The 13,915-nt window shown below is 43.5% G+C and overlaps 1 protein-coding gene across 2 annotated transcripts in view; it reads left to right on the forward strand.

The window, feature by feature from the left end:
* The first annotated feature begins 2,459 nt into the window (after window positions 1-2,459).
* Window positions 2,460-13,915, forward strand: part of recql4 (RecQ helicase-like 4) — a 108,908-nt gene continuing 97,452 nt past the window's right edge. Inside the window, exons 1-2 of one of the 2 annotated variants that reach the window (XM_072254242.1) lie at window positions 2,460-2,826; window positions 7,419-7,553. In XM_072254242.1, coding sequence (XP_072110343.1) covers window positions 7,470-7,553 — 84 coding nt within the window. In that variant the 5' untranslated portion in view covers window positions 2,460-2,826; window positions 7,419-7,469. The remainder of the gene's footprint in view (window positions 2,827-7,418; window positions 7,554-13,915) is intronic. The other variant, XM_072254243.1, reaches the window with a different exon arrangement.

The raw sequence follows: 13,915 nt of genomic DNA on the forward strand, positions 1-13,915 counted from the left end.
CATTTTCATTCTCTGTCTGCATCTGCTTCTTTTTCCTTCCAGCTTTCCAGTTGTAACTAAATGTTCTAATGTCTCTCTTCACATGATGTGTCCAGAGAATTTTGATTGCTGTTTTCTGATTTTTTAAGTAATGTACGTTTTGTTTTCGTTCTCTGTAGAATTTCTTTGTTGGTTATCATGTATATGATATGCATAGCATTCTTCTGAGGAACCACATCTCTGCTGCATTGATTCTTTTTTGCATTGCATTTGTGATGGTCCACGACTCGCAGCCATTAGATTAGATTAGATTATGAGGATACCCAGTCCTCTTTTATTGTCATTTAGTAATGCATGCATTAAGAAATGATACAATGTTTCTCCAGAATGATATCACAAAAACACATGACAAACCAACTTAAAAACTAACAAAAACCACATAACTATGACATATAGTTACAACAGTGCAACAGGGTCAGAGCCGTCTCTATTTCCTGAGGAGACTGAGGTCCTTTAACATCTGCTGGAGGATGCTGAGGATGTTCTACGAGTCTGTGGTGGCCAGTGCGATCATGTTTGCTGTTGTGTGCTGGGGCAGCAGGCTGAGGGTGGCAGACACCAACAGAATCAACAAACTTATTCATAAGGCCAGTGATGTTGTGGGGATGGAACTGGACTCTCTCACGGTGGTGTCTGAAAAGAGGATGCTGTCCAAGTTGCACGCCATCTTGGACAATGTCTCCCATCCACTACATAATGTACTGGGTGGGCCCAGGAGTACATTCAGCCAGAGACTCATTCCACCGAGATGCAACACAGAGCGTCACAGGAAGTCATTCCTGCCTGTGGCCATCAAACTTTACAACTCCTCCCTCGGAGGGTCAGACACCCTGAGCCAATAGGCTGGTCCTGGACTTATTTCCTGGCATGTTACATATTACTATTTAATTATTTATGGTTTTATTACTATTTAATTATTTATGGCGCAACTGTAATGAAAACCAATTTCTCCCAGGATCAATAAAGTATGACTACTACTACTACTACACTCTGGCTATGCTCTTTTCTCACTGCTGTCATCAGGTAGAAGGTACAGATACCTCAGGGCTCGCACCGCCAGGTTCAAGAACAGTTACTACCCCTCAACCATCAGGCTCTTGAATCAAAGGGGATAGCTAAACTCATGAGGACTCTGTTATATTGTTATTTCATGCTTTTTATTTCATGCATTTATTTATATCTGCATTTGTACAGTTCATTTAGTTAACAGTTCCTGATGTTTACAGTTACTGTTCTACAGATTTGCTAAGTATGCCCGCAGAAAAGGAATCTCAGGGTTGTGTGTGGTGACATGTATGTACTCTGACAATAAATTTTACTTTGAACTTTAGCATTCTTGTGCTAATGTTATTTTGTGACTATGTGCTATATGTGGCTGCATGTACTGGGCTTTGCACCTTTGCCTGGAGGAATGCTTTTTTTTAGCGGTACACATACGTATGGTTGAATGACATTGAACCTGAACTTGATAGTTTGAAAAGCAATTCTGGTCAAACTGACAGAGTTAAGATCTTCCATAATAATGTTATTTCTATACTTGATTTATCTGTAAATTTCTTCCTCCCTCCTGTAAAAGTTTGTCCAAAAGATGATGTATTTTATTCCACATTCGAACAGGAACAGTTGTTATAAGTCAGGAAACAAGGATGCTTTACAAATAATTTTTTATTTTAAAATTTTTATTTATTGAGATACAGCACAGAATTGGCCCTTCGAGCTGCACTGCCCAGCAATCCCGTTTTAATCCTAGCCTCATTACAGGACGATTTATAAAGCCCAGTTAGCCTACCAACCAGCACGTCTTTAGAGAATGTGGGAGGACACTGGAGCAGCTGGTGGAAACCCACGTGGTCATGGGGAGAACTCCTTACAGGCAGCGGTGCAAATTGAATCCAGGTTGCTGGTACTGTAAAGCATTGCGCTAACCACTAAGATACTGTGCCCACCCCCCCACAAATCCAAGGAAGTAAAAAAAAATCTTCTTGGGGAAAGTGGATTAGAAATCTGCTTCCAGGACCCTAAGGCTACAATGGGAGGATTTAAAAAGTTCTTCAGTCTAAAGGAACACACAGGACAGAAACCAACTATAGAAGACTCAGCACAAAATTTGTAAAAGTATAGAAAGCAAGGAATGCCCAAGGCCTTGTGACTGTACGTGGCCTTCAGAAACAGGATGAATGACTATTTTTAAAAATAAAACTATTTTTGCGAACTGTGTGGTTAATTTGAAAGCACCATTAAACCAACTGCGTGTATTTTTAAAGCTGTATTAATTTTTGCCAATGTGCATACTGATGATCCGCAAGTTCCCCTGCGCTGCTTTCAGGGAGATCCCGGCTTTGTGATGGACAAGCGGATTCCGCGTCACGTGATCCACACCGTGACGTAACCGCGGTAGTGACGGAATCACGTGACGCGGACGGCGCGAAGCTCAAGCAGTGGCGTCCCGCTCCCGGCCGCTAAGTGTCCTGATGAAGGGACTCATCTCCAGATTTGTGCTGCCTGACCTGCTACGTTTGTCCGGCATTCTGTGTGCATCGCCGTGTTTCCACTGACAGGTGGGAATCTTACGGAGCAAGTGCTTGCATGGAAAGTTAATAAAACGGCCATATCTTCTGGCTCCTCCGGCCTAGTCTACCATCGCTTGCCCGGGGTAAGCGAGGCGAGGGAAAAGAGCGGCGCATGCGCGTTGCCAACGTGACGGGGCCGTTACTATGCCGACGAGTGACAGGTGACGCGCGGACGGTGCAGGGAAATTGTTTCCCATATTGCCTCTGATTACCTTCGGTAGGTCCTGTTAAAACTCATTAAAACTCAATTTCCCCCGGGATCAATAAAGTATGACTATGACTAAACTAATAGTTTTGTTTCATCAATTTATAACAATATTTAATCCTTATATTAAAATACTTTTAAAATGAAGTGCAATGTGCTACTCTTAAATAACATGACATTATGTAGCAAACATCACCCTCCTCGCCACTAATAAAACTTTTGACAAGTTTAGTTTAAAAAGCTGAGAAAAATAGAGGGCTATGTGCTAGGGAAATTCTAGGCAGTTTCTAGAGTAGGTTACATGATCAGTACAACATTGTGGGCCGAAGGGCCTGTAATGTGCTGTAAATTTCTATGTTCTATGTAGGTTTAGGCTTAAAGTTCAAAGTAAAATTTATTTTTGTCAGTGTTACCGTGTGTCACCATATACTATCTTGAGATTCATTTCCTTGCAGGCATTTACAGGAAAATAGAATACAATATAATTTACAAACCTATACATAAAGACGGACAAGTAAGTAACCAATGTGCAAGAGAAAACAAATCGTGCAAATAAAATAAAATAATACTTACGAACAAGAGTTGCAAAGAGTGCTCGAAAATGAGCCTGTAGTTTGTAAAATCAATTCAGAGCTGGATGGGTGAAGTTATTCAGAAGATAAGATTAAATGGTATCCAGGGTGGGCAGAATTGGCTTTAGGAGTTAGAGGGTTGTTTTTCTGATTGGAGATCTGTGATCAGTGGAGTACCACAGGGATCTGCTGGGTCTACTGTAGTTCGTCTGCTATAGATGAGAATGTATATAGGTTCTGCAGATGCTGGAAATCCAGAACAACGCATACAAAATGCTGGAGGAACTCAGCAGGTTTGGCAGCAACTATGGAAGCATCAATTTCTCCATCTTCCTTCATTTTTCCCTCTTTTTTTCAATTTCCCACTCTGGCCTCTTACCTCTTCTCATCACCTGCCTGTCACCTCCCCTGGTGCCCCTCTTCCTTCCCTATCTCCCAAGATCCACTGTCCTAACAGATTCCTACTTCTTCAGCACTCTACGTTTTTCCACTCATCACATCCCGTCTTCTCACTTCATTCCCCCCTGCCCACCTACCGGTGCTTTCCCAACCACCTTCCCCTTCCCCCACCTTCTTATTCTGGCTTCCTCCCCTTTCCTTCCAGTCCTGATGAAGGGTCTTGGCCTTTATTTGTTTCCATGCATTTTGTATATGTTGAAGTGATTAGTAAGTTTGGTGGGGTGGCATAAAGTGAAGGTTCTAGATCTACTGAGAAAGTGGGCAAGGGAATGTCCAGTGGAATTTAACTCGGGCAAGTGTAAAGTGATGTTGCCTCTGGGATGGTCCCACATTCTGAAGATGTACACGTTCTGGTTAGTAAGTTGTGGGCATGCTGTGTTGGCGCTGGAAGCATGGCAACATGTGTGGGTTGTGTTGGTTGTTAACACAAGTGATGCGTTTCACTGTATGTTTTGGTGTTTCAATGCATACAGTAATTGTGCAAAAGTCTTAGGCACACTAGATTTTTTATATGGTCTCAGGTGGTATGGCCTCTACAGAGCCCTGATCTCAACGTCATTGAGGCCCTCTGGGGTTACCCGGAGAGACAGAAGCAAGCGAGACAGCCAGAGTCTCAAGAGGAACTGTGGCAAATTCGTCGAGATGTTTGGAACAACCTATCAGCCGATTTTTCTTATAAAACTACTTGGCAGTCTACCTAAGCAAATTGATGCAGTTTTAAAGACAGAGGGTGGTCATACCAAATATTGATTTGATTTAGTTTTTTTTTAAACTAATAAACACTTCTCAGACTTCCAGTCAGGCACAGGTATTGATTTTAACTGATGTTTCAATGACAAACTCTGCCATCTTCATCAGGGATGATGCCTGGGCATGTCTAGACTGGTGGTTGTCTGTTCCCCCTGACTGGTTAGTCCTCATCCAATCAGGTTTCTGCTCTCTCATCTTCTTAACAATAGAATTCCAAGTCTTACTTGGAGCGAGACCTTCATCTTTGTTAAAATTCTTTTTCTCTAGTTTTATTTCAATGGCTTCATTCACCAGGTGGTCTCAAAAACATACAGTAGTTTTGTGCCGTTGAAGTCAATCCTATGGCCATTGCAAATGCAATGTTCTGCTACCACCAATTTCTGCTGGTAATCCAAATGGATAAACTTCCTGTGCTCCTTGATGCAGGTTTCCACCATGTGTCCCGTCTGGCTGATATACACTGCTCTGCATTCACAGGGAATCCTGTCAACGCCAGCCAACCTGAGTCCCAGGTCACCTTTGACCGACATAAACTGTCACTTGAGCTTCCTTATGGGTTTGTGGATGCCGTTAATCTGGTATTTCTTCAGGATCCTGACGATCCTTCCAGAAACAGGAAGTTTAGAGGAATTTTTAAATTAGTATTTTTTTTACTGTTTACTGCTCTTTATAGTAAATTTTCTGATATTTAGAAACTTTTCATTATAATTGAAAGCACCTTTGCTTTACAGAATTTTTTTTTTACATGTTCCTAGGACTCTTGCACATTGGAGTACTGTGTCCAGTTCTGGTCGCCTCACTATAGGAAGGATGTGGAAGCATTGGAAAGGGTACAGAGGAGATTTACCAGGATGCTGCCTGGTTTAGAAAGTATGGATTATGATCAGAGATTAAGGGAGCTAGGGCTTTACTCTTTGGAGAGAAGGAGGATGAGTCGAGACATGATAGAGGTGTACAAGATTATAAGAGGAATAGATAGAGTGGATAGCCAGCACCTCTTCCCCAGGGCACCACTGCTCAGTACGAGAGGACATGGCTTTAAGGTAAGGGGTGGGAAGTTCAAGGGGAATACTAGAGGAAGGTTTTTTACTCAGAGAGTAGTTGGTGCGTGGAATGCACTGCCTGAGTCAGTGGTGGAGGCAGCTACACTAGTGAAGTTTAAGAGACTACTAGACAGGTATATGGAGGAATTTAAGGTGGGGGCTTAAATGGGAGGCAGGGTTTGAGGGTCAGCACAACATTGTGGGCCGAAGGACCTGTACTGTGCTGTACTATTCTATGTTCTATATGAGAGAAATAAAGCTGATCTTTAATAAAACTAATAGATCTTCAATCTTAGTTTGGGAAGTTAAACCAAGGCAGGACATACACAGTGAAGGGAAGGACACTGGGGAGTGTTGTAGAACAGAAGGACCCAGGGATACAATTACAAAATTGCCCGACAATGGTGTCAGAAGTAGATGTGGTAGTGAAAGGGCATCATGGCAAGCTTGCCTTCATCAGACAAGGCACTGAGTACAAGAGAAGGGACATTATACTACATCTGAACTATATGTTAGTGAAACTGTACTTGGAATATTGTACACAGTTTTGTTGTCCATTATAGGAAAGAAATGTGTTTATGGTAGAGAGGGAGCAGAAAAGGTTCATGGAGATGTTGGGGTTGCAGTGAGAAGGAGAAAGCAAACAGGCTGGGACTATTCCCTGGAAAGGAACACTGTAGTTTCCGGCTGTATGCTGACATTGCATTGATAACTGGTGAGTGTTGTGTGGAAATATGATCACTATAAGTCATGATTTTTTATCTGGGATATTGTGTATATCTTGACCCCTTATCCTATTTATGGAACGATACACTTGCAAGCAAATCTGCAAAAGTTTGCTAACTTAATATCTAGAATGGTAGGTTTATCCTTTGGGAAGCTTCAGGGACCCAGGTACAGCACTGTCCGCTTTCTCTGTGATGCCCTGGGTCATTTGGTTTCTTCTGTGTCCCAAAGGCATTGTCACTGTAAATTATCCCTGGTGTAGGTGGATGCTTAGTGGATTGGGTCAGTGGAGCGAAAAAAGCTGCAGGGAAATGGGGTATGCAATTGATGATATTGCTGTTGGAAATGGCTTAAAACTTCTTCAACCTGAAATGATAACTGAAGGTCACTGGGTCAGCGGGTCTGAAAGTTGGACGTCTGATTTCTGCGAGTCTGGGCCAGGGACTGGAGGTTGGAGAGGTGTGTGTGTGTATGCGAGAGGGAGGGAAGGCGATTGTTTTGTTGTTGTTGCTCGTGTTCTGCTGAACATTATGGCCATGCTATGTTGGTGACAGGATGTGTGGCAACACTAGCAGGCTGTCCCCGGGATACCCTTTGGTAGTGTTGGTTGTTGACACAAATGACACATTTCAATGTATGTCTAACTCTGCTCTTGAAACATGAATGTTCCCTGCATTTTGTATTTTTATTTACAGCATCCACAGCATTTTGTTTTTCATACTCCAGTTTTTTTTGTTTTGTTCCCAGCTGAAGGTTGCTGAGGCACGACTGCAGACTCTGGAACGTGGCACAAAAATGTTGGTGGAGGACCTCAGAGGGTCGGGCAGCATATGTGCAGGGAAATGGACAGTCAATGTTTGGACTCTGGATGCAGTGTGATAAGCTCTATGTTCCACATACGGATACACTCATTGGTGCACCTGTAGGGGAATGTTTATCAAAATTGGAAAATAGCTTTTTAACTATCGGATACACTTTCCAACTCCCAGACCTAAACTTTCTGAAACTAGCATAATGATATTTGAAATGAAACATTTTATTTCTTTCTCTGCAGAGATATGTCACATGGTGCAGGAGGGAGACCTGTGCAGACGGTTGCTGGGAGATGGATCGATACAATGAGCTAAAGCTTCTGCTGAAGAAGTGGGAGACTTTATTCTTTGAGGAACATAAGCGTAAGCCAAATAAGGTAAAGATTAGTTTTATTTGTCATGCGTACATTAAAACATACAGTGAAATGTGTCATTTTGTGTCAGGTTAAATCAGTGGGAGTTGTGCTGGAGCCAGTTCACAAGTGTTGCCACATTTGCGGTGGCAACATAGCAGGCCCACAATTTACTAACCCTAACTTGTATGTCTTTAGAATGTGGGTGGGAACCGGAGCGTGCGGAGGAAACCCACGCAGTTATGGGGAGGACGTACAAACTCCTTACACACAGCAGCAGCAGGAACATAATCCCAATCTGTGATTGCTGTCACTGTAAAGTGAATTTTGAACCGCCTCTGCCAGCAGTAACAGACCCTTGTATGAAGACATTGGTCCCAGATGTCCACCTGGTCTGTAGAGGTCACACCATCCACCAGATCTAGGTACAAAGATCAAAGTAAATTTATTATCAAAGTTCATATATATCACCATATGATACCTTGAGATTTATGTTCTTGTGGGCATTCAGAGTAGAACAAAGGACGCGGTGGACTCCGATTAATAGGGCCATCGATTAATCAGGGTAGCCGCTTATTTTGGACAACTCTTAAAGAACAAAAGCTAATCGAGAAAATAGCCAGAATTCCCTTTGTTTATTTGGGACACTCTGCTGTTTAATTGGAACAGGAGAGTTGCTGAAGGGTTTTTAACTAGTGTCGGTCGCATGCACTTGTGTAGCTGTTAGAAAACTACGCTGAGCTTAGAACTAACAGTTTTTAAATAGCAGCAGTTGCGTGTGTTTGTGTTCAAAAAGTAGTGATTTTTTTCACTGATAGTTGGCGAGAAATAAGCAGCAAGACATTTCAGAGCTGCTTTGCTCTCTCTGGTTTTGAGCATTCAGGCTTGGAGATGCCAGAAATGGCTGGGAGTGGAAATGAAACCATTTCACTACTTAAACAAGTTAGAAACTACAAAGAATTTGAATATATTCACTATCATCTTGAATTTTACAATGAAAATGAAGATTTGGTGAATGCAATCATAAGACTATAAGACATAGGAGCAGAATTAGGCCATCTGGCCCATTGAGTCTGCTCCACCATTCAATCATGGCTGATCCATTTTTTTTCTCCTCCTCAACCTCATTCCCAGCCTTTTCCCCGTAACCTGTGACGCCATGTCCAATCAAGAACCTCTGTCTTAAATAATCTGGCCTAATAATTGATCTGGCCTCCGCAGCTGCATGTGGTAACAAATTCCACAAATTCACCACCCTCTGGCTAAAGAAATTCCTCCGCATCTCTGTTTTGAAAGGGCGCCCCTCTATCCTGAGGCTGTGCCCTCTTGTCCTAGACTCTCCCACCCTGGAAAACAACCTTGCATATCTACTCTGTCTGGGCCTTTCAACTTTTGAAATGTTTCAATGAGATCCCCCCCTCACCCTTCTGAATTTCAGTGAGTACAGACCCAGAGCTAGCAAATGCTTCTTGTATGATAACCCTTTCATTCTTGGAATCATCCTTGTGAACCTCCTCTGGACCCTTTCCAATGCCAGCACATCTTTTCTAAGAGGAAAGAAATTTGGATGGTAGTTTGCCTCCCAGGTGCCAGGGTCTGGGATGTTTCAGATCGTGTCCAAGATATCCTGCAGTGGGAGGGAGAACAGCCAGAGGTCGTGGTACATATTGGTACCAATGACATAGGTAGGAAAAGGGAAGAGGTCCTGAAAAAAGACTACAGGGAGTTAGGAAGGAAGTTGAGAAACAGGACTGCAAAGGTAGTAATCTCGGGATTACTGTCTCTGCCACGCGACAGTGAGAATAGGAACAGAGTGAGGTGGAGGATAAATGCGTGACTGAGGGATTGGAGCAGGGGGTCTGGATCACTGGGACCTCTTTTGGGGCAGGTGTGACCTGTACAAAAAGGACGGGTTCCACTTGAATCCCAGGGGAACCAATATCCTGGCAGGGAGATTTGCTAAGGCTACTGGAGAGAGTTTAAACTAGAATTGTTGCGGGGATGGGAACCCAACTGAAGAGACTGGGGAAGAGGAGATTGGCTCACAAATAGAGAAAGCTTGTAGACAGTGCGAGAGGGAGGATAGGCAGGTGATAGAGAAGGGACGCGCTCAGACCGGAGGTTTGAGATGTGTCTATTTTAAAGCAAGGAGTGTTGTGAACAAAGCGGATGAGCTGAGAACGTGGATCAGTACTTGGAGATATGATGTGGTGGCCATTACAGAGACTTAGATGGCTCAGGGACAAGAATGGTTACTTCAAGTGCTGGGTTTTAGATGTTTCAGAAAGGACAGGGAGGGAGGCAAAAGAGGTGGGGGCGTGGTACTGTTGATCAGAGATAGTGTCACAGCTGCAGAAAAGGTGGACGCCATGGAGGGATTGTCTACGGAGTCTCTGTGGGTGGAGGTTAGGAACAATAACTTTACTGGGTGTTTTTTATAGGTCTCCCAATGGTAACAGGGATATCGAGGAGCAGATCGGGAAACAGATCCTGGAAAGGTGTAATAATAACAGAGTTGTCATGATGGGAGATTTTAATTTCTCAAATATTGATTCACATCTCCCTAGAGCAAGCGGTTTAGATGGGGTGGAGTCTGTTAGGTGTGTTCAGGAAGGTTTCTTGACACAATATGTAGATAAGCCTACAAGAGGAGAGACTGTACTTGATTTGGCATTGGGAAATGAACCTGGTCAGGTGTCAGATCTCTCAGTGGGAGAGCATTTTGGAAATAGTGATCATAATTCTATCTCCTTTACAATAGCATTGGAGAGAGATAGGAACAGACAAGTTAGAAAAGCGTTTAATTGGAGTAAGGGGAATTATGAGGCTATCAGGCAGGAACTTGAAAGCTTAAATTGGGAACTGATGTTCTCAAGGACAGGTACGGAACAGATGTGGCAAACGTTCAGGGGTTATTTGTGTGGAGTTCTGTATAGGTACGTTCCAATGAGACAGGAAAGTTATGGTAGGGTACAGGAACCGTGGTGTACAAAGGCTGTAATAAATATAGTCAAGAAGAAAAGAAAAGCTTACAAAAGGTTCAGAGAGCTAGGTAATGTTAGAGATCTAGAAGATTATAAGGCTAATAGGAAGGAGCTTGAAAAGGAAATTAGTAGAGCCAGAAGGGGCCATGAGAAGGCCTTAGCAGGCAGAATTAAGGAAACCCCCAAGGCATTCTACAAGTATGTGAAGAGCAAGAAGATAAGATGTGACAGAATAGGACCTATCAAATGTTACAGTGGGAAAGTGTGTATGGAACCGGAGGAAATAGCAGAGGGACTTAATGAATACTTCAGTATTCACTATGGAAAAGGATCTTGGTGATTGTAGTGATGACTTGTAGCAGACTGAAAAGCTTGAGCATGTAGATATTAAGAAAGAAGATGTGCTGGAGCTTTTGGAAAGCATCAAGTTGGATAAGTCACTGTGACCAGATGAGATGCACCCCTGTCTACCTTGGGAGACGAGGAAGGAGATTGCTGATCCTCTGGCGATGATCTTTGCATCACCAATGGGGACGGGAGAGGTTCCGCAGGATTGGAGGGTTGCAGATGTTGTTCCTTTATTCAAGAAAGGGAGTAGAGATAGCCCAGGAAATTATAGACCAGTGAGTCTTACCTCAGAGGTTGTTAAGTTGTTGGAGAAGATCCTGAGAGGCAGGATTTGTGAACATTTGGAGAGGTATAATCTGATTAGGAGTAGTCAGCATGGGTTTGTCAAGGGCAGGTCATGCTTTACAAGGCTGATTGAATTTTTTGAGGACGTGACTAAACACATTGAAGGTAGAGCAGTAGATGTAGTGTATATGGATTTCAGCAAAGCATTTGACAAGGTACCCCATGCAAGGCTTATTGAGAAAGTAAGGAGGCATGGGATCCAAGGGGATATTGCTTTGTGGATCCAGAACTGGCTTGCCCACAGAAGGCAAAGAGTGGTTGTAGACGGGTTATATTCTGCATGGAGGTCGGTGACCAGTGGTGTGCCTCAGGGATCTGTTCTGGAACCCTTACTCTTAGTGATTTTTATAAATGACCTGGATGAGGAAGTGGAGGGATGGGTTAGTAAGTTTGCTGATGACACAAGGGTTGGATGTGTTGTGGATAGTGTGGAGGGCTGTTATAGGTTACAGCGGGACAATGATAGGCTGCAAAACTGGGCTGAGAAGTGGCAGATGGAGTTCAACCCAGATAAGTGTGAAGTGGTTCATTTTGGTAGGTCAAATATGATGGCAGAATATAGTATTAATGGTAAGACTCTTGGCAGTGTGGAGGATCAGAGGGATCTTGGGGTCCAAGTCCATAGGACACTCAAAGCAGCTGCGCAGGTTGACTGTGTGGTTAAGAAAGCATAAGGTGTATTGGCCTTCATCAATCGTGGAATTGAGTTTAGGAGCCGAGAGGTAATGTTGCATCTATATAGGACCCTGGTCAGACCCCACTTGGAGTACTGTGCTCAGCTCTGTCGTCTCACGACAGGAAGGATGTGGAAGCCATAGAAAGGGTGCAGAGGAGATTTACAAGGATGTTGCATGCCTTATGAAAACAGGTTGAGTGAACTCAGCTGTTTCTCCTTGGAGCGACGGAGAGAGACGGAGGATGAGAGGTGACCTGATAGAGGTGTATAAGATGATGAGAGGCATTGATCGTGTGGATAGTCAGAGGCTTTTTCCCAGGGCTGAAATGGTTGCCACAAGAGGACACAGGTTTAAGGTGCTGGGGAGTAAGTACAGAGGAGATGTCAGGGGTAAGTGTTTTACTCAGAGAGTGGTGAGTGCGTGGAATGGGCTGCCGGCAATGGTCGTGGAGGCGGATATGATAGGGTCTTTTAAGAGACTTTTAGATAGGTACATGGAGCTTAGTAAAATGGAGGGCTATAGGTAAGGCTAGTAATTTCTAAGGTAGGGACATGTTTGGCACAACTGTGGGCCGAAGGGCCTGTATTGTGTTGTAGGTTTTCTATGTTTCTATGAGGAGCCCAAAACTCAAGGTAAGGCCTCACCAGTGCCTTATAAAGCCTCAGCATCACATCCCTGCTCTTGTGTTCTAAATCTCTTAAATTGAATGCTACCATTGCATTTGCTTTCCTCACCACTGACTCTACCTGCAAGTTAACCTTTAGGGTGTTCTGCACAAGGACTCCCAAGTCCCTTTGCAATTCAGATTTTTGGATTTTCTCCCCGTTTAGAAAATAGTCCTTGAAGAACCCTGCTGGCAGCTGATGGAGTAACATATTTTTGATCTTGCTCCCTCCTTAACTGTCTGTTTGTTTCCTACCAGTTTTTTGAAACCTTATTACAGGTTTCCCCCGCCATCCGAAGGTAGAGCGTTCCTATGAAACGGTTCATAAGCGGAAATGTCGTAAAGTGAAGAAGCAATTACCATTTATTTATATAAGAAAATTTTGTGAGCGTGCGCAGACCCAAAAATAACCTACCAAATCATGCCAAATAACACATAAAACCTAAAATAACAGTAACATATAGTAAAAGCAGGAATGATGTGATAAATACACAGCCTATATAAAGTAGAAATACTTCTCTACAATCATTGCTGCACCGTCTACCGTAGCGAAAATCTCACGCAAGCGCTCTCGGCAGAAACACTCTCTCCAGTAACCTTTAAGCTGTGAAGCTGCCAAATCATACCAAATAACACATAAAAATACACAGCCTATATAAAGTAGAAATAATGTATGTACAGTGTAGTATCACTTACGGGAATCGGGAAGACAGCGCCGAGCACACTGATGATGGTGTGTTAGGCTGAGTCGGAGTTTGGGTGGTGCCGTGGCCCCCACCCTCCAGGCCGCTGACCGATACATTGCCATGAAGCATGCAGGGGTCCAGCAGTAGCCGGGAGGCACAGGGCACATCTTTAAAAAAAAGCCGAAACAAACATGCTAATTAATTAGGTGCCGCCCGGCACGTAATTGTCAGCCCAGATCAGTGCCAGTTTTCGATTGTGTAGTCTCTGATCTGGGCCGACAATTACGTGTTGGGGGCACCTAATTAATTAGCATGTTTATTTTGGCTTTTTTCTTAAAGATGTGCTGTGTGCCTCCTGGCTACCGTTGCATTCTCCATGAATCGGTATCTGTCCGTGGCCTGGGGGTTGGGGTGGTGGGACACTGAGGTGTCATCTCGTCGTCTGTTTCCATTAGAGCAGGCAGCTCATCTTCTCCTATGACTGCTCGCTGCGATGTGGAAGGTCGAAGGTTGAGGTTTGTCGTCTGCTGTGACTGATGTGGAAGGCTTGCTTGACTGCTGAGCCTCGTGCATTTTTCAATCACACAGTTCTTTGTAAGGACTCAAACCATCCTGCAAATATCCCCTAAGCCTACGTACCCTTTCAAAATTAAAGTCGTACTTTATCATTGCAGCAAAAATT

The sequence above is a fragment of the Mobula birostris genome, chromosome 3 (assembly GCF_030028105.1).
Source record: "Mobula birostris isolate sMobBir1 chromosome 3, sMobBir1.hap1, whole genome shotgun sequence".
In the NCBI taxonomy this organism is placed as follows: Eukaryota; Metazoa; Chordata; class Chondrichthyes; order Myliobatiformes; family Myliobatidae; genus Mobula; species Mobula birostris.